Genomic DNA, 27069 nt, shown 5'->3' on the forward strand with positions numbered 1-27069 from the left:
TCAGGCGGGAAACTAAGTTGGAAAGTTTGCTGTCGATTTTTCTCTAGCAAAAGCACTCCCGGGTCGAAGTCGGGAAGCACCACGCTTTGGGGACATTCGCACCTAGTAAAGAAATCGTACGCGTGCATATTCGACTCGAAGTAGACACGTCGTGCTTGACGTTTGCGCGAGCGTTGTCTTCAGCCAGGAGAAGGTTAGCGACGGCTCGGCGACGTCTTCGTGCAAATCGGCTGGGTGGCCGGGCGTGTCGTACGGGTTGAATACCAATTCTTTTGATCAGTCCCAAATTTCTCTTTTAACGGTAGACAGAATTCGCCGGTACCGCGAACGACAGTTCTGAAATTGAGGTCCCACGCCCGTCGTCCGCTGCCATCGCCGTCCCCGCGAGTCCCACGATACGCGAAACGACGAACGCACAGAATGCTTCCGGTTGTCTGTGGAACTTTTTTTTCAATCAACGTATTTACAGCTTTTTAGAAGCCACAAAAAATGGGTTTCATATTTTTTTCTATTTTTAATATTGAGTGTGTGCCTTCAGTAACCCACGACTTTGATTAAATTTGGTGGTCGCATCGATACCTTAGAAAACGGCCCGTGACCGCGGAAAAGAGAGTGAGCGAGACTCGAACCGGCCAATTCTTGATCGGCGGTTTTCGGGCGGAAAGAAACCGAATTTCGAGCCGCAAATTCTGTTCTGGGTAGTTGAGCCCTCATATGTCACGTACAACTAACAACCTCGGCGAGCATAAAAACCCTGTCAGTGTCCCTTTAATAGGACTTTTTACCGGCTGCCCTGCAGGTATATAATCTATAAAAAATGTTTAAACCGCTCAATTAAATATCGCAATAGAACAAAATACTGAGGTTGCAAACATCCGTTTATTTCACCATGAGGTGGTTCAAGTAAAAATACAAAACATGGTGGGTTTGGAAGAACAATCGATTGTCTTTTGATTCTGAAAGTTTAATCTAAGTAATTTTTAGGGGCGAAGCTCCTTAGAGGCTAGCCATGTCCGTCCGGCGTGCCCCTGGTCGTTAGTTCAGCAGCGAGAGCAAAAAAATAGAAAAAAAAAATAGGGGGCTCCGAGATGCAATCCTATCATCAGCGCTAAGCTATGACCAAAATCAGTATCAAGAAAAAGAAGAGTAGGGGGTTCCGAGTTACCATCCCATCTGTCTTCTTACAAAAAGAAAAACAAAACCACACATCCTTCTACTGACATGAATGAAAACGGCACCATCAGCACTACCTATGATTAAAATCAGTATCAAGAAAAAGAAGAAAAAAAAGTAGGGGGTTCTGAGTTACCATCCCACCTGTCTTCTTAAAAAAAGAAAAAGAAGAAAACCACATTCTCCTGCTGACATGAATGAAAACGGCACCATCAGCACTACCTATGACCAAAATCAGTATCATCTGCACCACCCGAGGTTCGCCCCAATCAACATCATTCACCACGTGACACGATTAGGTCCAAAGAAACAACGGAGTTTACCGCCGCTTCCCCTTGTCCGCCTTTTCAGCTGCAAGGGAAGAAACGGCGGGCATCATTTTGATAATAGGAGGTGCCGCCAGTGCGTAGCCATAGCACGCCTGTCGTGCCCTTTGTATCCGAGGCCGGCTCCTCACACTCCGAAACGCGATGCCTAATCAACGGGCGGCATCAGCTGATGTGGACTTCTCAATGCGTCAGGCGACGTGGACTTCTCCATAAATATATCTTACTTCTCCATGAGAAGATGTATTTATGAAAAGGTGGAATATTTTTGCCTAAAAACCACACGGTATTTGGATTGCTATGTAAGAAGCATCCTGAATATCGGCTTGAAGCAATTAAAAAAAATAAGGAATGTGTAAGAATTTTAGCATTTTTTATAGTTTTGTTACAAACTCTCTCGTTGCTGCAGGTGACTGTAAAAATTCTTATTGACAGACCTGTAGGTATACTGCACAAAAGAAGAAAAACCGTTTTAGGCCGTACAACTAAATATCAAGCAGAAAAACTACTAAATTCGTGCAAAATTGTGTTTTACCGTTTCAAGACCGTCGATTCTGCCTTGAGGTGGCCAAAAGAAAAATACGAAACATGGTGACCTTTACATCACGTACGAAGATGTCAGATCTAGCTGAGCGGTTCCAGTTCGGATCCGCGGGGTTCTAAACTCTAGACCTCAGATTCAGGCCGGAATGAAAAAATGCAAGTTCCGCCTAGACCCAGAATTGGGGCACCAGTTTGTATCCAGCCTGGAACCGTGCATTTCCAACCCCAATTTTAAACCCAGGCGGTGCACCTCCGGAATTCCCGCTGCGCTCGCCACTGGACTCTACAAAAGAATTTCGCGCGATGCCCTTAGCCGTTACAAGCGAGAGATCGTTGCGATTTCAGACCCAGGTGGACTGGGTCTGAAATCGCGACGACCTCTCGCTTGTAACGGCTAAGGGCATCGCGCGATTGACTTTGTAAAGTCCAGTGGTGAGCGCAGCGGTAATTCCGGAGGTGCACACGGTCGTCCAGGCGTCGTCGCGTCGTCATTAAACACGGTGCACGGAACACACACAGCACGCACAAGCACAGTATCTAGTGTTGAGTGCATCGAGAAGTTCCGGCGGGCAAGCGGTACCCGAGTTGTCTGAGTAATGTCACCAAGTACACCAGCGCGTCCAGATGCCGAGCCAAACTGCAGTGGGACGGCAGCTTCACACTATATAAAGATTCAAAGCCGAGGTCAGTGGGTATCCATCCAGGGCAACGATAGGCGCGTCAGTATTTGTGCACCCGCAGCGCAAACGCCGCCGGGCGAGCGCCGGCCGGTAGGTAGTCCAACGGGAGCGGAGAACCGAAACTCTCGAAGCGCTGCCGCCGACTGCAGCAGACAATGCAAGGTGCGCGTCGTCACCAAACACGATGCACGGAACACACGCACAGTACGCTTAAAGGGATGCTGAACCGAAATTTAAATTTCCCAAAACACGCAGAAAAACCGTGCAACGGGATGCTACAAACACCAAAACATCACTCATACAGCGATATCTCGAACGGATGACCGTATTTTTCAAAAAAGGAGACGCATTTGGCAGGAATGTTGACGTCATGTTTCTCTGAGAAGGAGAGGGAACGGCCTCGCGTTTTCCTCGCCTCGCGGCCTCGAGGGAGTGAAGCGAAGAGAGGAGGAAACACGGTATATTGACGTTACGCGCCTCGTTGGCCTGGTTCGATCTCGACCTTTTTCCAAAAATACGGCCGTCCATTCGAGATACGTACCGCCTTGCAAGTAGTATTGTAGGGATTGTAGCGTCCCGCCTACATCTCCTGCATTGTTTTTTTTTTTTTTAATCTAAATTTCGGTTCACCATCCCTTTAAAGGGGCGGTGCAACGATTTTCGGACTTCGGTCAAAGATTTCTGAAAGTTGCCCCCTGACACTTCTGAAGTAAAGAACAGAAAACCGATTTCGCCTGCGTGTCCTAGTTGTTGCGTAAAAAAAAGATAAAGATTGGCGTTTCGGGCACCCTCAACTCACTCCCAGCCTTCAGGGTCACACCTGGTCCCCCTCCTAGTGACGTCATTCGGAGTGCCGTGTAGCTTCCCGTGTGCTATCTCGGAGGACGCTTCCTCTCCCTCTCTCTGCGTACATTAGCGGGCGCTATGCTGCGGCTTAGAGCCGAGCGAGGTCACGTAATCTTTCCGCCGTAGTTCCCTCGGCTGCCACTTGGGGCTGCAGGTGGGGGGAAAAGCTTGACTTTTGTTTTGCGATTATGCAGCGGAATCGCGACATCTTTAATGAAGGAAGTGTTTTCTCTATCCTTTGGGACACGATAAACAACGCAAAAATGACGAGATGCCAATTCTTTTAATCATAAAATCGTTGCATCGCCCCTTTAAGCATCCATCGTTGAGCACATCGGGAAGTTCCGGCGGGCAAGCGGTATCCGAGTTTTCCAAGTATTTTCACCAAGCACACCAGCGCCAAGCGCATCCAGATGCCGAGCCAAAGTGGAATGGGTCGGCAGCTTCACACTATATAAAGATTCAAAGCCGAGGTCAGTGGGTATCCATCCAGGGAAACGATGGGCGGGTCAGTATCCGTGCGCCAGCAGTGCGAACTTCGCCACCGGGCGAGCGCCGACTGACGGTCCGACGAGAGCGAAGAAGGAAACTAAACTGACTAAACTCTCGGCGCTGCGCAGCCGCCGACTGCAACAGAAAACAAAGCCAGGCCAGGCGTGCGCGCGGAGAACGCCCGCTCGCAGCGCCTGCGTAGCGGATGCGCCTGTCCCTAACACGTGACCTGCGAGAAACCGCGGAAAATCCCCGCCGACCCCCCCCCCCCCCCCCCCCTCCCCTTGATCCCACCCCTCCTCCAGTCACGCATGTGCGCCTAGCTGTGTGCGCCCGCTGGCTGGGAGCTGACTCTATTGGAAAAAGGGGAGCGGATTGGATCCACCGAACACCGTGCGATTCCAGTGCGTTGCGCCTCCCTGGATCCGACTGGTTAGTCCCAGAATAGCGCGGATCGGAACTGTCCACAAGTTTAGAATCCCGCGGATCCGAACTGGAACCGCTCCGATCTGACATTTTTGTACGGGGCACGCCACAACGCCACCGTCGAGCCTGGCAAGGCGTGCGACGGTGTCACGGTTTGCGCACGCAGGTAGGCAGCAAGTCTTTCAGTTGTCGGGTGCATTTTGGTGGGAAGAAGCTTTTTTGCACTCTTGTTGCTTTATGGATTTTCCTAGTTCGACTGTTTTGCGCAGCGGTGTCCTCCTGTCATGGGCGTACCAACCGGGGGGCGCAAGGGGGGCACTTGCCCCCCCCCCCCAGTTCTCAGAGTGGGGGGGCAAGGCATGCGTTTTGCCCCCCCCCCCCCCCCCCCCCCTGAAACGGCCGCCACTGGGCAGAGCAGACACAGGCCGGCGGCGCCCAAGGAATACCAAGGGCACTGCCCCCCGACCCGCGCGGGCATATTTTTAACGCGCAGGCGATACAAACCCTAGCAACGGTGCTCACGCACGCCGGATTGGCTGGTTCGTAAAGCCTTGCTCCACGAACAAGGCTACACGGTAACCTTACGGAATCCATCCGCGAGTCATGGGCCGGACGGGCCGTCCAGACCAGGACGTAGGCCCTTACACAAAATAAAGTTTTGCTTGCTTGCTTGGAGATAGGCGCTGCCGCCGTCAACATAGGCAGCGGATGCAATGCGAGTTTCCGAAGAGGTAGCGTAACTTAGTGGTGAGATGTCTGCCTCATACGTGTCAGACCCGGGTTCTATTTATGGTGTGGGCCGGCTTACTTCTTATTTTTTTTTCTCGAACATTTTGTTTTGTCGAGGCATTTGGCGATATTTACATTTTTTTTTTACCATTAACACTAAAAAAACGAATGTTGTTGACGAAACATCGCTAAACTAAATCGTATCGACTCTATTTACGGAAGTACATGGGGGGCAGCGGGGCTTGGGTTGCCGACCGGACGCCGCAAAGCGGCGTGTACGGGGGGTGGGGGGGCTAGGTGGGTTAATAGATTTGTAATTAGCAGCCGCACACCGTCACCGTGAAGCGGCGTGAACGCAGGCGCGGGGGTGGGTTAACGCGCTTCGAGTGATACACGAGCAGCCCATCCGGCGTGAGCGTCGTTGTTAGGGGTTCTATCGCCTGCACCGTAAAAGGAGCAGTGTGTGCACCTCCTGTAGTGGGCAAGAATTCCTACATTGGAGAGAAGCGGGGACAAGCCCTTTCTTCAAATGCGTCAAGCCTCCTTGAGCTTCGGAATACAAAGAAACGCCACTATTCGGAGCTAATCCCACAGTTACTCGACCTCTCTTGCGTCGTGTCTGTTCGCTCCCCGCGCCTCGTAGCAGTGTTGTTGCAGTGGGGGGGCTCGTTAAAATTTTGGGGTTCTTTGGACTATCTAAATCACTTTCTTCCTTCCCATCCCCCCCTTTTCTACTCCGCATGCTTCCCCCTCTGAAAATATCAGCTGACCTTCCGACCTCTGTTCTCTGTTAATAGGCAAAACAACCACTAAAATTAGAAAGTAATTTGTAATTTGAGTGGAAGTCACTCGGAAAAGTAGTTAAAGTAAACTACTGATTACTAGAATAGAAATGTAATTAAAAGTTACTAAACTACCCAGAAAAGTAGTTAAACTACAGTAACTTGAGTAAAGTAGTTGAACTACGTACAAGTCTGGCCTGGCAAGCGCTCTGCGTAAGTGTTTTCACTGAACTGCCTAGCCCCGCACACCATCACATGGGCCAAGAAAGGTGTAGTTTTACTGCAGAGGAGAAATCAGCAGGGTCCAAGATGGTGACAGTGGAGGATGGGGGACTGTTCCAGTGGCTGATGGCTTGAGAAAGGAATGACCAATTGAAAGCGTTCGTAGAGCCAGAAGTGTGTTTGATGGTGCAGACGTTGTTGAGGCGAGAAGATGTTCGGTCGAGGGGTAATAACAAAGTGGTTTTGAGGTCGGGAATGTGATAGTAGATTTTGTGAATAAGGCACAGCTGAGAGACTTTCCTGCGAAGCTGCAAAGAGGACATGGTTAGTTCAGTTTTTAGCGCCGAGACACTGAAAGAAAAGTCATAAGTGGATGAAATGAAGCGAGCAGCTCTGTTCTGAACTGCCTCTACAGCGTATTGATGAGGTACAGTCGATGGGTATTCCAGATGGTTGAAGCATATTCTATTTTTGGTCTGACGTACGTGTTAAAGGTTAGCTTAGGGACAAAGGGTGGAGCGATTTTTTTAAGTTACGTCTGCTTAGTCCAAGAGTTCCAGATGAATTGGCGGTAATGACTTCAATGTGGTTATTCCAGGGAAGGTCAGATGTTAGTCTTACACCAAGGTATTTATACACAGTAGCGGTCTCAATCAGATCGGAGTCCAAGAAGTAATTAAATGGCAGAGTGGTTTTTTTCTTGGTGAAGTGGATTAGTTTGCGTTTATACTTGTTTGGTGACATAATCCACTCTTTGCACCAATTGTTAATTTTATCTAGATCTTCCTGAAGCTGGTTATTATTTTGCACACAAGTTACTTTGTTATGGATGACGCAGTCGTCGGCGAAAAAGCGTTTTTTTTTTTTTTAAGAAATCCCAATGGGAATGTCATTAATAAATATTAAAAAGAGTAAGGGCCCAAGTACGAACCCCAGGGGAACACCAGGAGATACATTTATTAAGGAAGATTCATGATCATCATGGACGTGACCTGTACACGGGAAAAAAGAAAGTCACGAATCCATGCAAACGGTTATTGGTCGAGGCAAAAAGATGATAGCTTAGAAAGAAGGCGTTGATGAAAAACACGGCCGAAAGCTTTGGAAAAAAAAAAAAAAAACTGCGTCAGTTTGGACGTGACATTCAAGGTTATAAAGTGTGCAAGTCATAAATGAAGTCGCAGAGTTGCGTTTCGCAGGAAAGTACCTTTTGAAAACCGTGCTGCTGTTTAAAGAAATGGGATGATAGGTGCCTCATGATATTGGAGTAGAGGATATGCTCAAGTAGTTTGCAAGAAATTGAAGTCAATGAATTAGGGCGATAATTAGATGCGGAAGAGCGGCTGCCCTGTTTAAAGACTGGGAATTACCCTTCCCACCTTTTGGTCAGATGGAAGGCAGCTTTGAGATGAGGACTGAATGAAGATGAGTTTTAAATACTCACTAGAAATAACACGGGTGTTTCTTTTAAATTTTAGGGTTGATGTTATCGGTTCCAGCGGACGAAGTAAGTTTTAGTTTATCAATCAATGTTTTAATACCAGCGGAGTTAACGTTAATAGGATGCATGCGCTCGTAAAGCTCTTCAGGGAGAGTGGGGACGAAGTCCAAGCACTCGTTAGTAAACACTGATGAAAAGTATTCGTTAAACACAGAACTATCATGCTCGACGTTGCACATCCGACATTCCTAACTCTCCCCATCTTCCTAAACGTCCGTGTGTGTCCTAACACCAGAAACCGGAATTTTAAAGGTTAAAAACGGCACGTTGCGAATATGGAACGCGCACTTTCATGCAAAGCTGACGTCAAGTGACTCAAATCGAAAAACATGCATATTTACAGTATTGTTATCTCTTCTGGTGAAGGCTAAACAACCGTTGCATCCGTTTTCGCGCACGAAACGGTGACTCCCAGAGAAATTAAAAACGCAGTGATTGTCTTTATTTTAACAATGTAAACACACTTGCAGGCGTGCGCTGATGAAGCCTCAAAATCAAAACTCTCGTAGTGTGATTCGTGACTGCTCCCGCTACTACCCAACCTCGTTGTCACGCCACTTTCTGCAAGCAAACACTAAAATTGCCAGTAAACACACAAAAGCGACATCGATACAATTATCTTGTAGAATATCACCTTATTTAATCATAACTGTTTCAATAGGCACTACAAGTTGTATTTATTTTAAGAAGAAGAAGCAAAATTTTTTTCGCGAGAAAAAACAAAATATTAATGTTAAGTCTGGTAACGTTGTAATTTTGCCGAATCATTGCCACATCTTTAGAAAAGTTCGACAAAAGTTGCGCCGAATTTTCGATTAAGGGGGGGGGGGGGGGGGGGGGAAAGGGTCGGGTTTGCCCCTCCACTCAAAAACAAGTTGGTACGCCACTGCCTCCTGTGATCTTCCACTGTCTGATATCAGCAGATGCTTAGCGCTGCCGGGTCAGAGCATCTATAGTAAGCTTGCTGTTTCTTACGTACACATCGCAATCACTCTCTATTGTCAACGTCACTACACTATTTAAACAGCAACAAAAAGCCCAGCGAACGGGCAACCTCAAACGACGATGCGATGTGGTGTTGACGAATGCGCGCCGTTGGAGGCTCAGGTGTGTTTATATTGGCGTTGAAACGGCAAATTCTTGCGTCGCTGAATAGTTCCGCCTTTAACCGCAGTATACGTGACGGCTAGATTTCGCGGCGATATTGTCGCGTTTCCCTTTTAGGAGAAGTCCATGTCAGCTGATGCCGCCCGTCGACTAGGCATCGCGTTTCGGAGTGTGAGGAGCCGCCCCTCGGATACAAAGGGCACAATGGGCCTGTTATGGCACCTCCTATTATCAACATGATGCCCGCCGTTTCTTCCCTTGCAGTTTAAAAGACGGACAAAGGGAAGCGGCAGTAAACTCAGTTCTTTCTTTGGACCTAAACGTGTCAACTATCGTTGTCGGTGGCGTGCTCTGCGGCGAAGAGGCGTTAACCCTTTAACCCGCAGATCAACAATATTGTAGACCTAAGTAAAAAGGACCCTAAAATGAGACGGAATCTAAATACAAACACACGTTGCTAAATTTAGCTTTTTTGAGACACATGTTCTTCATTATAGTTGATAAAACTATTAATAGACGCCGCAAGCTGCTGCTTCAGTGGTCAAAAGCGCGCGTTTTGTCATTCTCTGGCGTTCTGCTTGGTGGTTGCATTCTCGGAGCTGTGGAAAGCGTTTATCTTAGATAAGCGAATTCATATTTTACAACTTCGTAAAAGCATGCATCAGTAACACCGTATAGAAATATTGTCACGTTTAGGTGTGTGAAACGCTCCCAGGCGGTCCGCGATCATAGTCGACAAAATTGTTGAGTTGCCAGTTCACGGCAAAGAAGCCCACCTCATGCTGGTATAGCGAAAGTGATTGCACGCGTGCCCCTACAGCTTTGGTATTGGAAGTATTTATCGACAATAGCTCTCGTATTAAAATTAAATTGGTGTGCTAGGCTTACATTTCATGTTCTAAGCACAACAAGAAAAACACTTACAAAGCACTGTATAAGTGAATCTTTTGTGTGTTTGTGTGTGTCTGCGCTTGCAACTTTAGGGTATCTGTTCTCGAGTGCGCTGTTGGTTTATGTCCTAGTTCCCGCATTGTTTTTTAGAGATGATTGCCTGCTGTGCAGCAGGTAATGATTACCTGCTGTGCAGCAGGTAATGTCCGTTTAGAAATAAGATTGTTTATTGATCTAAATGCAGTTCAGGAATGTTTTTATTTTTTTTATTTATTTTTTTTTTTTTTTTGTGGCCATGGACAAGACTATGTTTTATGGGAAACCCAAAGCGGAGCGAGGTCAAGCTTGAGTCAAGCTCCGAGTGACTCGGAGCTTGACTCAAGCGATGACGACGTACCTCGTGAAACAGAAGGTGCGGACGCACCAGAAAGGTCAGCAAGCAAAGACGAATGCGCGACCACAATTTTTGCTTCGAATGCGGGTACCGGTTCATCGCGTCAAAAATGCTCGCTCACAGCTGCCAGCACCTGCCCTCCAAAAAAAGAAAAAGAGCCGTAGGCATGCGCTCGTTCCCGTTCCCGTTCCTGACCACGAGGAAGATGAGGGACCACAGAGGCCGAGTAAGGGTCGTGCCAAATCAAGGGAATGGAAAAGAGCTGTCATCCCCTACCTGCAAGTTCCCAAAAAAGTCCACGAGGTCCGAACCGAAAAAGTCTGGACCGAAAAGGTCTAGACAATGTCCACAGTCCAGACAAGGTCCACAGGAGAGTATGCCCTTGGTTCATTGGCCAGAAACCAGGCCAGAGGCGGGCGTGCTCTCTGCCACAGTGTACGTCTGGCTACAAGTGAGCCAAATGAAATGCTTTTTTGCGTCTGAAGGGCGGGTACAACTGCTTTGTCGTTTTCGTTCAGCCGTAAAATTGTTTGTGACTGCCACCGGGGGGCCCAGGTTTCAGGTTAACATCATTGCACTGCCGCTGACTCGGCCCGTAACTTTACCGCTAACCGGCAGATCAACAAAATTGTCGACCTTTTGTATCTAGTTTAGTTTTTGATGAAACAGTTTCATATTTATTCTGGAGTGTATTAGCGTGTTGCAGAGAATAAATAAAGGTACAAAAAAATTCTAGTCTGTTTCTTATCTTGCCAGTTAAAGGGTTTAAGGAGCGACGCCGGGTTGTGGTGCGAGAGTTCAACTTCAAAAAATGTTTTCTCATTTTAAACAAAAATTACTTTGATCAAACTTCCAGAATCAAAAGACAATCGATTGTTCTTCCAAACCCACCATATTTTGTATTTTTACTTGGACCACCTCAGAGTGAAATAAACGGCTGTTTATGCGTCAAAACACACTTTTTGGCAAATTCGGGACTTTTTTTTTACTGGGAGATATTTAATTGAGCGGTTTAAACATTTTTTATAGATTATACGCCTGCAGGGCAGCCGGTAAAAAGTTCTATTAAGTCCCTGGAGCAATTAGATATTTTTTTAATAAAACAACAAAAATGTTAACATTTTGAGAAAAAAAATTAACTATTTAAATTAAACATAACTGCACAGATTTAATCTGCACAGCCGTGCAGACTTGAATAAAGTTGTTGTTGGGTGTTTAAAAAAAGCTGATTTTTCATAAACTATAGAGTGATACCTAGTTTCACGCTATTTTTAAAAATTAAAACAGAGCTCACGCCATCAAAAAAAAAATTTTTTTTTTTTTCGTCAAATATATTTGGGGCATGGTCACAGATAATGCAACAAAAAACCATGACTTTTTTTTTTTTAATTTGAAGGTGGTCGAGCGCAACGCCTGGGACGTTTGCCACGGAATGACCCAGCAACAACCCATACGAATGACAAAGCACATTCCGCTGGAACAAATTATGGCGGCCTTCAGTTCAAACCTCTGCCGTGCTCCACCATTCACTTTCTAAAACCTGCACCGTCACGTAGTCGGCGCTTCAAAGAATGTCGCTACTTGTAGGAAGCTCTTGGTACTTTACTGGGACGCACTCTTTTGCCATTGCTGCAACAAAGAGGAGGGACCAATAGTAGCAAGACATGAGGTCTTGAACACGCTTCTTTACCATTGGTGAGTTTAGTCTGTGATAAAGAAGAGGGCCTCAATCGTGGCAAGGCATGAGACCTTGAGCTCACTTCTTTACCATTGGTGAATTTAGGCTGATAAGGAGGAAGGACCGATCGCGGCAAGGTTGTCCACCAGATGTAGAGACTGAACTTGGAAAGCGACAGTTGCTGGGACCAGACGCCCATGATATTGTTCAAACAATCTTTTACAAGTTTTGCCACCATGCATGGACAAGCATATTTTGAGGATGAACAAGGAGTCTTCCAGTTTATTCTGCTATCCCACCCTTCCGTCACATAGTTCTCCTTGAAAAAAATATAAACTACCGTTTAAATTTGTTTACAAGACGCTAACAATAGTTTCTGAGGTGGAGCTTCTTGAAATTAAGTTCCCCGCTATATTTGACAGGAAAATTGATGTCACGTGACCCGTGACACCGACGTCAGGTTCCCGGGAAGATGCATATGGACGGACAAACTTCTGGAGAGGGGATGGGAGGACGTGCTGCAGTGAACGTCGTCCGGATGGTTCAGCGAAACGTGAGCCAGGTGCTTGGGTTGAGCTGGGTGATCTTGCGGACCACCTCCTCGCTGAAGCCACGTTGTAGCATCTTGGGAATGATGTTGAGCAGTATGTGCGAGTAGCCGTGTCCGCCATACTTCATCTGGGCGTTTCGAAATGGAGAAAAGACGCTGATATGAAATCACTGACGCTCGGGGCTTTTTCACTAAGTTACTACGTTCAGTGCGCTGACTTTCGGTGCGAATTAAAAACCAGTCAAAAAGTCATTGCAGGGCATACTGACGGGATATTTATGCTCGCCAAGGTTTTTATTTGTACATGAAATATCAGAGCCCAACTACCAAGAACATGATTTGCGGCTCGAAATTAGTTTTCGTTCCGCTCGAAAATTGCTGAACGAGAACTGGCCGGTTTGAGTCGCGCTCACTCTCTTCTCCCTGGTCACGTGCCGTTTTCTATGGTTTAGACACAACCACCAAAGGTAATCAAGGCCGAGGGTCATCGAAGGCACACACTCAATACTGGAAATAGACAAAAAATAGTATACCCATTTCTTGTGGTTTCTAAAACGCTGCAAATAAGTTGATTAACAAAAAAAAAAAAAAAAAAAAGTGGCACTGCCACGTGATTTTCGGTAACTTTCTCCCCTATATTTCTTCTTTCTCTCCAGTCCAGTTTCGGTTTTTCGAGCAATTGCGTCTTTTTACTTTATTAAAAGTATATCTGACACTGTAGCAAATATTGACTATGTAGTCTTCTGACACCATAAAAAATCGCCTGGCAAAAAAAAAAAAGATTTTTCGGAGGTGCTAGTAAGCTTAAATTTTTTTTTCTTTACTGCAGAAAGGTCGAGACACGAACTACCAAATTATTTCAGCAAAGCACTGACACAGTGTTTTGCTTAAATAATTTGGGGGTTGGTGTCTCGACCTTTCTGAAGTAAAGAACGAAAACCGCTTTTGCCTGCATGTCCTAGTTTTTATTTTAAAAATGGACAAATATTGAGGTCTTCGGCACCTCTCAACTCCTTCACCATCTTCCGAGTCACGTGCGCTGTGACGTCAATGGGGGTCGCGCGGGGTTCCGGTGCTCTCTAGAGCCATCAGTGAGCAGCGAGAACTCATCCGCTCGCGACCGCGTGACCACGTGCTGGCGGGCGCAGCGCGAACAATATGGTGAAAGGAGCAAAGTCTCATCCGGGTCCGGCCATACCAGTCCGGCTCTGTCCCCCTCCGGCTTCTGGCGGCTGTTCGCGGCAGCAGATAGAGCTGATGTTTTTGTGGACCTAGGATAGATGGCCCACTAAAACTATGTATAATCAAAGTTTTGTCGATGATGCCAGGTTTTTGACGCATTTATATTTATGTTGGAACGACAAGATTTATAGAAAAGTTTTTATCGAGCAGGTATTCGCACAACTTGCTATCTTTCTACAAGACCCCCATTGACGTCATGCCGCGTGGATCTCATGGCCGCCGTCGCGGCTGCAGGTCGGGGAATATTCTAGATTTTGCCTCGCGATTACGCGGCGGAATCGCAACATATCGAAGGAAGGAGGTGTGTTTTCTGTCCTTTTGACAAGATGAACAATGTCAAAAGTAGAAAATGCCAATTTGTTGTGTTTGTCTTTTTTTTTATTGTTTTTCATTTTAGGGTCTACAAGTTGTCAATTCTTTCAACGTTCATGAAAAGATTTTTCTACTTTTTCCTTCTTAACTTTCCTCCTCAACTCACAAATCGCTCATTGTAACAAACAGTTCAAAAAGACAGAAAGGAGGGACTCCCTACTGGATCGGTCCTTCGTTTGTGTACCCTAGAGTAACTGTATATGTTCCGCTTGCAAGCAGAGCCTATACAGTTACTCTAGTGTACCCGGGACCGCCACCATTCTCCTCCTACAAGATTAGCCCAACCCTCAAAACTCGGACAAAGGTTGCTTTCTCCACCCCAAACCCCGCGTCCACCCCTAAGCTGACAGTGCTGTGGAAGCTACGTGCTCCCTGGGCCAGCCACACTTTTGCCACGTGATCACGCTCCCTCGCGCGTACCCATTCGAGGAGAATAAGGTCAGGTGATGAAAGGGAGGCGACTGATTGGTCCGGCAAGCGCATAGCCTCCACCGCACGGTCAGCTTAGGGGTGAAAGGAATAAGTGAGGTCCGGGATGTCGTGTAACGTGCGTTTGGGTCGGATGACGCGCTTTGGGCTCCGCGGATGTATCACAGTGGGAAGGCAGAGAGCTTTCGAAGGCAAAGAGGTACGAAGTAGTCCGCTGTGTTTTCAAATTTCCGTACCGAAAATCAGGTTTTTGGCTTTCTACCTTTCTTCTGGCCCACTAAACGATATGATATTAGTAAAATCCCAATATAAATGCATTTATCTCAGCCGAAAATTCGTTTCATGGGCCCTTTAAGCATCCTCCAAGTTCTATTGGTCTTTACCAACTGGCCCTCTAGGATTAACGTTTTAATAAGTAGATTTTGAGGTATGCTACCAAATCTGCCCACGTTACAAAAAGATAAGGCACGTGCAGCATTTTATAGCGCTAAAAAAAATTGTCGACGATCAATAGAATTTATTTGATGGAAATGTTTTAGCATTGGTTCTTCCTCACGCCCTTTTCACCCCTTCCCATTCGTTTATCACCGGTTTCCTGTCGTTTACGACCAGTTTCCATTCCATTTTCACCTCCTCTGTCACTCGTGGAAAGAACCACATCCATCGCAGGGGCAGCTGGGCTGGGCAGCATTCCAAAGCGGCGCGACGCCTGCTCGACTCTGGCTCCGTGCCAGCTGTGCGACGCTCGTATTGGTCCGAAGCGCTGACGTCAGCACGCGTCACCCTCTCCCTCTGTCCCAGCCGCCAACTGCGCCAACACACTGCGCCGACACGTCTTCCCTCGCGACGTCATGCATGGCGCTGACAAATGGACGCACGGACTGACACGGACAGGTATTCGTGAAAACGAGCATTCTAATGAAAAACATTAATATTGGACGCGTCATCTAAGTTTTGCTCCCCCAACGGAACGGATCTCTACGCCAGCGCGTCGGAGGAAAGAAAGAAGCCTGGAGCGAGCCGGCTAAATGAAACGTTGTGCTCTTCGCACGACAATACATTACGCTGTGGTTATTGGGTTCAGCGGCGGAGACTTTCTATTTTCCCGGGGGGGGGGGGGGGGGGGGGGGTGCGTCTCGGTAAAGATCATGGCCCGGGCCCGGAGGGGGCTTTGCCGCCCCCCCCCCCCGGATGTCACCAGTGGGGGCACGAGCACCGATGCCCCCCCCCCCCCTAGTCTACGCCTATGATTAGGTTCACATGCACCATGCGAAGAATGTGTGACGGCGCACATTAGTTGCGCGTTTTGGCCACAGGAAGCATGGTCGCAGGCGCAGAGAAGCGTGCCCAAACAAATTTAACGGAACGCTGTAAGATGCTCCGCGTGCCATATATTCTTGTAGAGTGCGCTTATCTAGTAGTTTTCGATGGTATGTCGCACATTTAAGTTTACTCATTAAGAGGTTGATTACTCAAAAGTAATTAATAAGGTAATTATACCGAACCTTATTATTTTCTTAAACTTCGTACTTTTTTTTGCGATTCATATTTTTTGTGGGAGCGATTTCGCTCATGTTTCAAGACTACTTCCAGTGCCTCCTAATCGCGGCCATCCCAACTCCCCCTGCCCACGCACATGCACACAAAAAAAGATAACTGAAAATGTAATTAACGGCTTGATTAAAAAGGAACTCGGAGCTGACTCGAGAATGGAACCGGGCAGGAAACAGTAATAAGTGGAAAATAACAAAGAAAGAACAAGATATATTTTGGGTTTTTTTTAGACCATATCTTTGTGTTCTCCCTAGTGTGCCTGTTACATTTTTTATTGTACGTCATCGAAAGAAACCATTCAGTCGAAAGTTGCGCTGCGTCCTGTCCAGTTCTTCCTCGTTATCGTCCGTGTTGTTTTGACATACTACATCATAAAGGTATGTGCTTCGTCCATCATGTTGCATTCCGTTTCTTCTTTCAGAGCCCCGGCTTTTTTTTTTTTTTTTCGAATTTTTTGTGGTTTCTGATTTATCTCCAAAATTGGCTCAACACAAACTAAAACCCTAATAATATTTTTTATTGAGTTCACCGGCAACGTGAGAGGAGTGACAAATGTGGAAACAGGTAAAGCACCTTTAGTGTCGATTTTCATCACGTATTTTAACCTGTCATAGCTTCGTCTTTAGGCCGCCAGGCGCCGTGAATTCCTTATTCGCTAAAGAAAGCTGGCCAGCGAACCTGCCGCAGCAGCTTTCTGTTCTAGATTTCGTAGAAGTCACAAACATGAAAACAAGACAAGTCATTCTATTCAACTTTCCTCCTTGCCAACAGCTTCACTTTCAAATATATTTTTTTTTTTCTCTCTGCTCACCGGTTAGTTAGTGCATTCCACGTGACCAAATTCGTACCCTGCGATGCTGAAATTTGTCAGACACGGACGGTCGGCATCCGCCGCCTTCTGGTTCGGAGCGCCACCTTCAAAAATGGCGTCGTCTGCCGCGGGAGGAGGAAGCGGCGTGTGGGGAGGAGGTTGTCACTTGTGTTCAACGGATTACAAGAAATTAAATGGTGTGAAACGAATGCTGGGAAAGCTCGACTTCTCACACGCTGAACAATCCGGAAAAAAGTAGAAAAAAAAAAAACTGTTTATTGTATTTGCAAGATTTCCAGCATGTGACGTCATGCCAGTAGAAAGCGCGGGGAAATTTGAATGATATCGTTTTGGTATCACTTTCACTTGCCGTTCTCCAAATACTATTCTAAATTTAGATATAATAAATACCATCCCGGATAAGATAAAACCCCGGACATTCGGCAAAATAAATTAGTCTTGGTAACTAAAAAATCGCCGATCCCTTACAATGCGTCCGAGTGTGACGTCACGTTCCCCCGCGCATAATCCTTTGGTTGCAGTTTGATTGTTCTGCGGGGCAGTGATTTCCATACTTACCCCAAGTGTGTACATCCCCCTCCCCCCTCCCCGCCACCCCTAGTTTCTCTGAGGACACCCCCTTGAAAAATCTTCCGCTGGGGTTGGGTAAAGCTTCAGCCATAATGGTCCTTCAGCCGAATGGAGATACACCGGTAAGCGCTAACACTCCTTTCTCCCTCCCTTTCCGTTGAGCAGGGACTATGAGCAGGGTAGGAACTGTGTAATAGTGCTATTGCGCCTTCATTGCATTTGGTGGAATGTCTAAGCCAATCAGTTTTTAATTCTTCGCGCAAAAAAATTATCTTTCTTTTTTTTTTTTTTTGGCCAGGGGGGGGGGGGGGGGCATACACGCTAAGGACAACTGTCTTCTCTTTTATTTTTAAGGAGAGTTTTTGGTGTCTGGGTAATGTACGAACCAGCCGGTGCTTGGTGTGTATGTCGTGACTGATGACGATCCTGTCCTCGAAGCCCTGGTCGACCAGGGACTTGAGCAAGGACAGCCGCTGGGCGTCGCTGGGCATGTCGAAGCGGGGCTCGGGCTGGTAGTGGGACGTCTCGATGCCGAACAGGTCGTACTCGCAGTAGCAGCCCAGGCCGGCGAACTCAGCCAAGACGTCGGCTTCCAGAAGCGTTCCTAGAACGACCACGGCAATTCTCTGTGCTGGTGCGTCTTGCTCCACAAAATCTACAACGCGCGTCCCCGAGAAAAAAAACAAGTGTTTATTTTACAGCTATACACCCCCTGAAAGGTATTCTTTGTGGAGGTTCTTTACACCCTGGGGCGAGGTTGAGGACCACGGGAGCCACTAGACTTTTTTCAGAATTCCATCAAGCAACATTGTCAGTCGCCGTTGTTTGGACGCGAAGTGTGATTGGATCCGAGTCCTCGCCGAACGCAGACGCGGCACTCGTTCTCAATGCGAGCTGAGCCGAGTTCACGCCGAACGCTGACGCAGCTTTCGTGTCCAGTCATAGCCTCCTCCTATATACCTATATACTGACAAACCCTGGCAGATCGCCACGAGAAGTGGCCGCCGAAATGGAAAATGTGGAGCGGAAGACAACGGATGAGAGAAGAGTCACATGACTGGCGCTCCGCTGCGGCGAAACGCCGAAACACTCTTCTCCCGAGTGAACAAGTGCGGGTCCTCGCCGCTACAAAAGCTGTCCGCTGACGTCCAGGTTTTCCGAGAAATGGCTCTTTAATGCTCTGGGCTGCCAGATCCTCGCGCTCCAAATCTGCGACCGGGCGCTCTACAGGGTGTCACAAAAGAAAATTTACACGGTCTTTTTTACCGCAAAAATAAACTAGGCGTCGCCGAACGCTCATTCTCCGCCGAATGGCAGCGCTAGAGGTCACAACCAGATGCCAAAGTTTCAGCCCGATCCGATAACTTAATCAAAAGTTATCAGTGATTTTCTGAAAATTTCAATGGGAAAATGGCGGCCGACGGAGTTTTCAAACACATGGGGCTCTATGGCACCAGAAACCGAAAACGGGCAAAAATGGGCTCCATTTTCCCATTGAAATTTTCAGAAAATCACTCATAACTTTTGATTAAGTTATCGGATCGGGCTGAAACTTTGGCATCTGGTTGTGACCTCTAGCTCTACCTTTGGGCGGAGAATGAGCGTTCGGCGACGCCTAGTTTATTTTTGCGGTAAAAAAGACCGTGTAAATTTTCTTTTGTGACACCCTGTATATGGGTCCGTCGTCGAACTGCCAGCCTTTGTGAGTATTAGCGATGTGCGCGACCAAAAGCGTCGCTGCGGTCAGTTTTCTACGATTGGCCAAACCATGGGCATATGAGCATTGCCAGATTGTCAACTTTGACGGTGTTAGTTTCGGATTGCGATGGGTCCTAGCTTCCACTGTGCTTTTTAAACGCACCATCGAACTCGTCGTCGCACCTGATGGTAAGTAGCCAGGGTAACAACTGGTGACGTCACAGCGAGGCAAATCCCAGTCGTGACGTCACGGATGGAAACCATAAGAGGGCGCCACTGAAACATCTCGGCGCTAATAGAGGAGGCTAGGGCCCAATCTCTGCTCGGAATACGTGAGCAAGCAATGGAGGACAGGCGATAGTACAACCAACGTTATTATGTTAGCTCAAGTACGGAACTACTCACAGACGCTGCTTGCACGAGCAGTACCCCCCCCTCACTTACCACGACTCGCCCCCTGTCGTTTGACGCGCCGGACGGCTGCTCTGGTAACTACAGCGTATTCTATAAAATGCGTACGTTTCGAAGCACAGCTTCTAGATGCATGGTGTTCCAGCTCTGCTCTATGGAACACAGGGCTATGAAACGAAAATCTAGATGGCGCTTCAAACGACGGGAGGCAGACTGAAGTGAATGAGGGGGGGGGGGGGGGTGCGCTATTTCTTCTGCGAGAGTTTCACAACTGAGGTAATCTACCGGGTGTCCCAAATAGCGGCCAGGCTCTTTAAAATGACCGCAACATTCGGTTTCTTAAACTATCGCGCTACGACTTTGTGCAGCGTTGCCCACAGAAATTTGCAAAGAGCGAACTTACCCGAGGAAAAAAGTAAAAAAAGAAAAAGGATTAACTTCTTTGGAAACGCAGCCGAAACGACCGGTCTTCAAACAATAGGGCGCCCTACTGATCTGGGTTTCCATAGGAGTCAAGCCTTCTTCTTTCTTTACTTCTTCTTCGGGTAAGTTCGCTGTTTGCGAATCTGTGGGCAACGCTGCACAAAGTCGTAGCGCGATAGGTTAAGAAACCGATTGTTGCAGTCGATTTAAAGAGCCTGGCCGCTATTTGGGACACCCAGTAACGTTGAGTACAACCAAGTACAACGTCAGACTTTCAAGAAGAAGAAAAAAAAATGAACATCGCTTGAATCGAATTGACAGGCGACAGCACGGACGTTTGAAAAAGGTCTGAAAATGGGCGTGTGAATGTTTATAGAGCCTGAACTTAGTCTGCCTCAACGGGCGACTTCAGCTGTAGATGAGCAATTTAGCCAGTGCAGTACCGCTAGCCTGAGGTCTTTAACGTGCACCACGCAGTATAGTGACACACAACCACATGCCGGTACAATGCTCATCCAGATCGAAACGGGCAAGGGCAGGGATTGAACCCAGGATCCCTGGGTTCTGCAGCGCGAGCTCTCGCTTCACAAAACAGTCCGTAACAGCCGTGCTAGTGGTGCTACTGGAAGAAAGAAGCCGGTCGGGGGGCTCAAGCAGACAGAACGAGACACACGAGCTTCAGGCTTTTGCGACCGAGTGGCCCGGCGGTTACATCGAGCGATGTCCACTACAGTTTCTTTTGTCCCACAAATATTGTACGTAAAATATGTTGGGTACGATATACCTGGTTCCTACATAATTCTATGTACAATATTTACGGGAGAAATATTTAGAGAACTGATTAACTAAAACATTTAAAATAATATTTGTGTGCATAATGTAGTTCGGAAATTGACCCTCGACCTCATAATAGTGTAGCCTTGACTTAAAATTTTGATTGAAAAAGTCGTAGCTAGTAGGCGCTAGCTATACGGTGGCGTTTTTTAATAAAAATTTCGCGTCACGACTAAACTATAAGGTGGGTCAATTCTCCAACTAGATTAAACCCCAAAGAATTATAATTTAAGAAGTTAATTAAAACGTTTCAGCCAATATCATCTCTTTTCTACTGGTCCCCATATGCCACCAACTTAGCGCCAAAGCTATCAAAAAATAAAAAAATAAAATAAAAACTAACGCAAGTTCGGTTTCTTTTCTGTAGAAAGCGGAGCGATAGCCTGCCTCAAGTGGCCTCATGGCTCCTTTATGCAGGGCGTTTTTTGTTTTGTATTTTTAAGCTTTACAGATTCTTTTAAAAATAAAACCGTGAAAAACAACACCAATGACGTAGTCTTGGCCGCAAAAACTAGCGCTAAAGTATTGTTTTTTGTCTTGTTTTTTCCCGGGGTCGCACCGCTGGCGACTATTGCAGCCATTTTGGCTTCCAATTAGTCGATTTCTCGATCCATCTCTGCGCCCGCGGTCCTGCTCCCCAGTTGCCGAGACGCGCAACGCGCGTGCGCAATCATGGCCCCCGAGATCCCGAAGCGTGCGTCGGAATCTCGGAGGCCATGGCGTAATACTTCACTCAATACTTCCCTCCATCTTACAAAGGAGGCGAGGCGGTGGCTTCGCGCCGCGACCACCGAGGAGCAGGACCGCGGGCGTAGAGATGCGCTCCGATAAGAAACCGAAACCTAGAAAAACGTCCAAACTAACCTTTTTTTTTTTTTTTTTTTTTTTCAGAACGCCCGTAAGATGCTATTACTGCCTTATAGACCCTTTCAGGCAACTTTTCATGGGCGCCGCCATCTTGACGTCACGTGACACTGCCGCCATAGCCGCCCTTCAGTTTCTCGCCGTTCCTCCGCGTTGCGTGCTGCACCGGCCACTACCGGAGCTTTGTTTTCGCGTTCTTTTACGTTCCGCGTTGAAATCGCGTGTTTTCTTTAGGTCTTTTCGATATTTCGGGCTTTCATTTAATCATTTGATATCTATATTTCAACATATCTCTTGTATTTTCTTATTTATGAAATGGAATCGGACAGCGAATGGATCGACGATACAAGATTATTGCTTCAGAGACCATGTGAGCTCATCCCATTCTAACGTTTTTCTCGCTAATAAAGGGCAGTCGACACCATTGCGATATATGCGAATTTTTACTGACGAAATAAGGCTATCCAGTCGTGCTTCTCGCTGCATGTGCGCGCTCGTTTCCGTAAAACCGACCCGCATGTAAGCGATTTAGCGTGCGACGAGACGAGCGACGGCGACGACGACGAGAGTCAGCGACGAAGATTTCTCACTGTCGCCTGTCGCATCGCTCGGTTTTTTGAGTTTCTAGAAGACGTCGCTCACCGTCTTGGTCGTTTTCTCGCGTTGCTTTCGTGCGGTTTACCTCATCGCCCGACTGTCCGAGCGACAGCGAAGCGGGTCACCGTCGCTTGTCTCGTTGCTCGCCGAATAGCTTGCATGCGGTTTTTATATCGAGGTGCCAATGGTTCAATGGTGTGTGCATGGAAATTGAGTATAAACCGCATGCAAGCTATTTGGCGAGCGACCACATAAGCGACGGCGACCCGCTTCAGTCAGTCGCGCGACGAGGCAAACCGCATGGAAGCGACGGAGCAAGCGACCAAGACGGTGAGCGACGTTTTCTAGAAATCCCAAAAAAGAGAGCGATGCGACGGGCGACAGTGAGAAATCTCCGTCGCTCGTCTGTCGCACGCTAAATCGCTTACATGGCGGGTCGGCTTTACGGAAACGAGCGCGCACATGCAGCGAGAAGCACGACCGTGATAGCCTTACTGCGTCAGTGGCAATTTACATTGTTGACTGCCCTTTATTAGCGACAAAAACTTAAGAATGGGATGAACTTACATGGTCATTGAAGCCTCATAATCTTGTATCGTCGATCCATTCGCTGTCCGATTCCATTCCATAAATAAGAAAATACAAGAGCTATGTCGAAATATAAATATCAAACGATTAAATGAAAGTCTTAAATATCTAAAGGACCTAAAGAAAATACAAGATTTCAACGCGGAACGTAAAAGAAGACGAAAACGAAGCTCCGGTAGTCGCCTATGCAGCACACAACGCGGAGCAACGGCGAGAAACTGAAGGTCGGCTATGGCGGCCCGGAGAGCGTGCGAAGGGCGCGCCGACTGGTGGCAGCTCGAGTAACTGACTCGCGGAAAGCGTCTATACCTTTTTAAAAAGAATTGATATAGAGGTGTTTTATGACGCTCAGTAAGTTTCTCAATGGAACCATATGTCTATCTTCACTAACTCAAAAGATAATTAACAAATTATACTTAGTTAGCCGACTGATCGTTAAGGTTATCCCCTAATATCCCCCTGGCCGTAGAACTGACCCGCAAGAACCACGTAAGCTTTTACGGCTTTTTTTGAACAAATCTGTAACGCTTAAAAAAAAAAAAAACGCCCTGTAGATGAGAAATTGTCTGAAGGCGAGCGTTTTGGAAGAGCAACAACACAAACTCCTATTGGCTGCAAAATATGACGTCATCAGTGATGTCGCTTCCGTCACCGGAAGTGACGCAAGATGAGTGAAAAAAAAAAATCACCTCATGTCGTTTCGTCCATAGAGTTATTACAATAAACGCTAGAGGGCCTCAGCTGGCGCTAGTGTGCTGTTGTATTTTGAAGCAGACAGCAAGCAGTCAGAAATTGACTTCCGGTAATGCATTTCTATGGGAAAAAGCAAGTGCATTTTCTCTCTGCGCTCGATTATAAGAGCAAATATCACGAATAATTTGTACGTACTAGGCACATTGGAACATTTCTCAGTCACGCTGACGAAATGATTGGTCAGTTACAGTATTTTTATTTGAAATTCGTGGTATGAAAAACGGTGTTAAAACCGCTTCGTACGTGTATTTATGTGCACTGTCGGACACTGTTAGCGCGAACACGGCGTCGACGCTTTCCAGCATGGGGGATACACGTGCCAAACGATCTAAGGACATGTGGAAAACCAAGAGAGACGGCAAGAACGACGCAGTAACACTGGATAAGAAACTCCTTGTGCTTGCAGACGATCAAAAGAAATTGAGTCACGTAATATAGTCCGATTTGCAATAAATAAGTACCGCTTTATTCTTTCTGCTCATGAATATATGTGCGAAGATTCTTGTTCTGTGTTCAAATCATCACCCGCACGCTCCAAACCTTTGCAAATAGGGGGAAGCCAGAGGACAGGTGCGCGATAAAAACTGCCCAACATAGGAAATAATAAGAAAACACACCTTTCGTAGCCCACGTACTTTATTCTTTACGTTCCGAACGTTTTTTTAACCACTTGTAAAGATGCACGACGGGGTCATTTTCATATAGTGAGAGGACAGGCATATTAGCAAGATATATAAGCACCAACGGAATGCTGGCGAACTTTGAACACACTCTACATTCCTTTTAATCGTTTTTTTGCTTCGAATTGTCGCTTGTTTCTACATACCTGCCATGGAACAGAGGTTTGGGACTGAAATATAGCGAAGTTTAGCATCGTTCGTTCGTAAAGGAAAAACGCTGTAACTAAAGCAATTACCCTTTCACAATATTAATGAAGGTACATACTATCCGGTACAACCGAAATAACAAAAGTTATTCATGTTATTTTCCGGCGACGAGACAAAATTCACGCGCGTTTTCCCATAGGAATACACAGGAAGATTGGAAAAGTAGACTACATGCTGTCTGCTTCAATTTGCAACCGGAAGTCCCGTAGACACTAGCGCCAGCTGAGCCTCTAGCGTTCATTGTACTAACTCTATGGTTTCATCAGTCCGCAGCTTGGCAAACGTTGAAGGCTACGGTCTAGTCAGCCAGTTAGCGCGCCAGAACAGGCAGGAGAGTGGGAAAGTTTAAACACTTCCATCTCTGATTGAGAGTTGCGGAACCCTGAATATATTACTCCCTACCCAGTTACTCCGTACCCGTCATTGCTCCCTACCCAGTTGCTCCCTACCCAGTTACTCCCTACCCGTCATTGCTCCGTACCCAGTTGCTCCCTACCCAGTTGCTCCCTACCCGTCATTGCTCCCTACCCAGTTGCTCCCTACCCAGTTGCTCCCTACCCAGTTACTCCCTGCCCGTCATTGCTCCCTACTCAGTTGTTCCCTACCCAGTTGCTCCCTACCCAGTTACTCCCTACCCAGTTACTCCCTACCCAGTTACTCCCTACCCGTCATTGCTCCCTACCCAGTTGCTCCCCACCCGAAAACAAAATCCGTGTTCCGGCGCCCGCGTTTCTGTTTGGTTCGGACCGCTCTTCAAAGGGACACTGACAGGGTATTTATCCTCGCCGAGGTTTTTAGTTGTACATGACATATAAGAGCCCAACTACCCAGAACAGAATTTGCGGCTCACAATTCGTTTTCTTTCCGCCTGAAAACCGCCGATTGAGAATTGGCCGGTTTCAGGCGCTCCCACTCCTTCCCACGTGCCGTTCAAACTGATGCACACCAAATATATACAAATATAAGTCGTGGGCCATCTAAGGTTACCATGCAATATTAAAAATTAAAAAAAAGAAGAAAAACCCCATCTTTTGTAGCTTCCAAGACACTGCAAATACGTAGATCGGGAAAAAAAAAAAAAAACTGTTGCACGATTCCCAGCAAGTAGATGCACACGTCATTCCTATGTATAACTAATTTAAAGATTCGCGGGGTTTCTTCTGGCATTTTTACACACGACATAAGTGACCATTTACCTATTATCTGTTTTACACCATTCCTTAAAAAAAGCAAACTCAACGTAGCAGTTAGAGTTAAAGAAAAATAGACTAAGATTCTTTGGGAGAGTTTCGTGACCTAATCACTGCCTTCGATTTGCACAGTGAAAATGTTGAACTCGACCCAAATATCCCATACGCTAGCTTTTCTAAAACATTTCAAATATGTAATGACACGGTTTTCCCACTTAAACTGATGAACAAAAGAAAAGGTAGATTGCGCAAACCATGACCAATGAGTTATATGCACGGATTAAAAAAAAAGCACTTAAAAATACCATGATTTTGTTAAAAGCAGAGATCAAGCTACAGGGTGAAACAAGGAGACGGTAGGCTCTTTAAATCGACCGGAAAATTCGGTTTCTTAACCTATCGCGCTACGACTTTGTGCAGCGTTGCCCACAGATGGTGCATTTTTTTTTTTTTTTTTTTTTGTAAAATTTGCAAAGAGCGAACTTACCTGAGGAAAAAGTAAAGAAAGAAAAAGGCTTAGCTCCTATGGAAACTCAGCGACGCCACCGGTCTTCAAACAACACGGCGCCGTTTCGCACGGGACACAAGGGATGGCGCAACGAACGCCGCCAACGAACGAGCATACGGCGCCGAGAGCCGGCGTATTTAGCAGACAAGGAACTGCAGTTCCTCGTTGTTACCGCGCCTGTTTTTGTTTCTGCGACTGTCGCCGCCTGCGGAACGTGCGTCGCTTTTGAGTCGAAAATATTGTCTGCTGAAGATTCTGGCTTTCGGCGCCGTATGCTCGTTCGTTGGCGGCGTTCGTTGCGCCATCTCTTGTGTCCCGTGCGAAACGGCGCCGTGTTGTTTGAAGACCGGTGGCGTCGCTGAGTTTCCATAGGAGCTAAGCCTTTTTCTTTTTTTTACTTTTTCCTCAGGTAAGTTCGCTCTTTGCAAATTTTACAAAAAAAAAAAATGCACCATCTGTGGGCAACGCTGCACAAAGTCGTAGCGCGATAGGTTAAAAAACCGAATTTTCCGGTCGCTTTAAAGAGCCTACCGTCTCCTTGTTTCACCCAGTATATTAGCCGCACATAAAATGTACAGAAATAAACTACCATCTGATTTGAAACAAAATTAAAGCTCCAATCCGCACCGTGAAGGTGGTTGGGAAGCTGTGGTATCACCTGCAACAATTGCCCTGCAACAATTGCCACACGAACTCAACTCTGCTACGTCACGGCGCGGTGGTGGCGCGTCGGGCGCACTCCCGGTCTGGGGCTGCGGGCGGCAGACCCCATGTGAGACGTGTATTCCTGCGTTGTTTTGAAAGGAACCAGACAAAAACGTGCCTTCTCGTCGAAACGCCACGACTGGGGCGGGGGTGGATCCAAGGAGGAGGGGGGAGGGGGGGGGGGGGGCGAGACGGGAGCGACCCCCCCCCCCCCCCCTCCAAACCAAAGTTGACCTCCCTCCCTCCCCCCTTCTCGGAAGGCAGTTTGACGT

The 27069-nt window shown here is 47.0% G+C and overlaps 1 protein-coding gene across 2 annotated transcripts in view; it reads right to left on the reverse strand.

Moving 5' to 3' along the window:
- Nucleotides 1–12049: 12049 nt before the first annotated feature.
- The window catches only part of LOC8052087 (phosphotriesterase-related protein), a 38757-nt gene continuing 23737 nt past the window's right edge, over nucleotides 12050–27069 (reverse strand). The window contains exons 6-7 of one of the 2 annotated variants that reach the window (XM_029976336.3): nucleotides 17726–17943; nucleotides 12050–12468 (exon numbers count right to left, since the gene is read on the reverse strand). In XM_029976336.3, the coding sequence (XP_029832196.2) occupies nucleotides 12334–12468; nucleotides 17726–17943 (353 nt within the window). In that variant the 3' untranslated portion in view covers nucleotides 12050–12333. The remainder of the gene's footprint in view (nucleotides 12469–17725; nucleotides 17944–27069) is intronic. The other variant, XM_029976337.3, reaches the window with a different exon arrangement.

Source organism: Ixodes scapularis, unplaced genomic scaffold, assembly GCF_016920785.2.
Source record: "Ixodes scapularis isolate PalLabHiFi unplaced genomic scaffold, ASM1692078v2 PGA_scaffold8__174_contigs__length_109621045, whole genome shotgun sequence".
NCBI classification, from domain to species: domain Eukaryota; kingdom Metazoa; phylum Arthropoda; class Arachnida; order Ixodida; family Ixodidae; genus Ixodes; species Ixodes scapularis.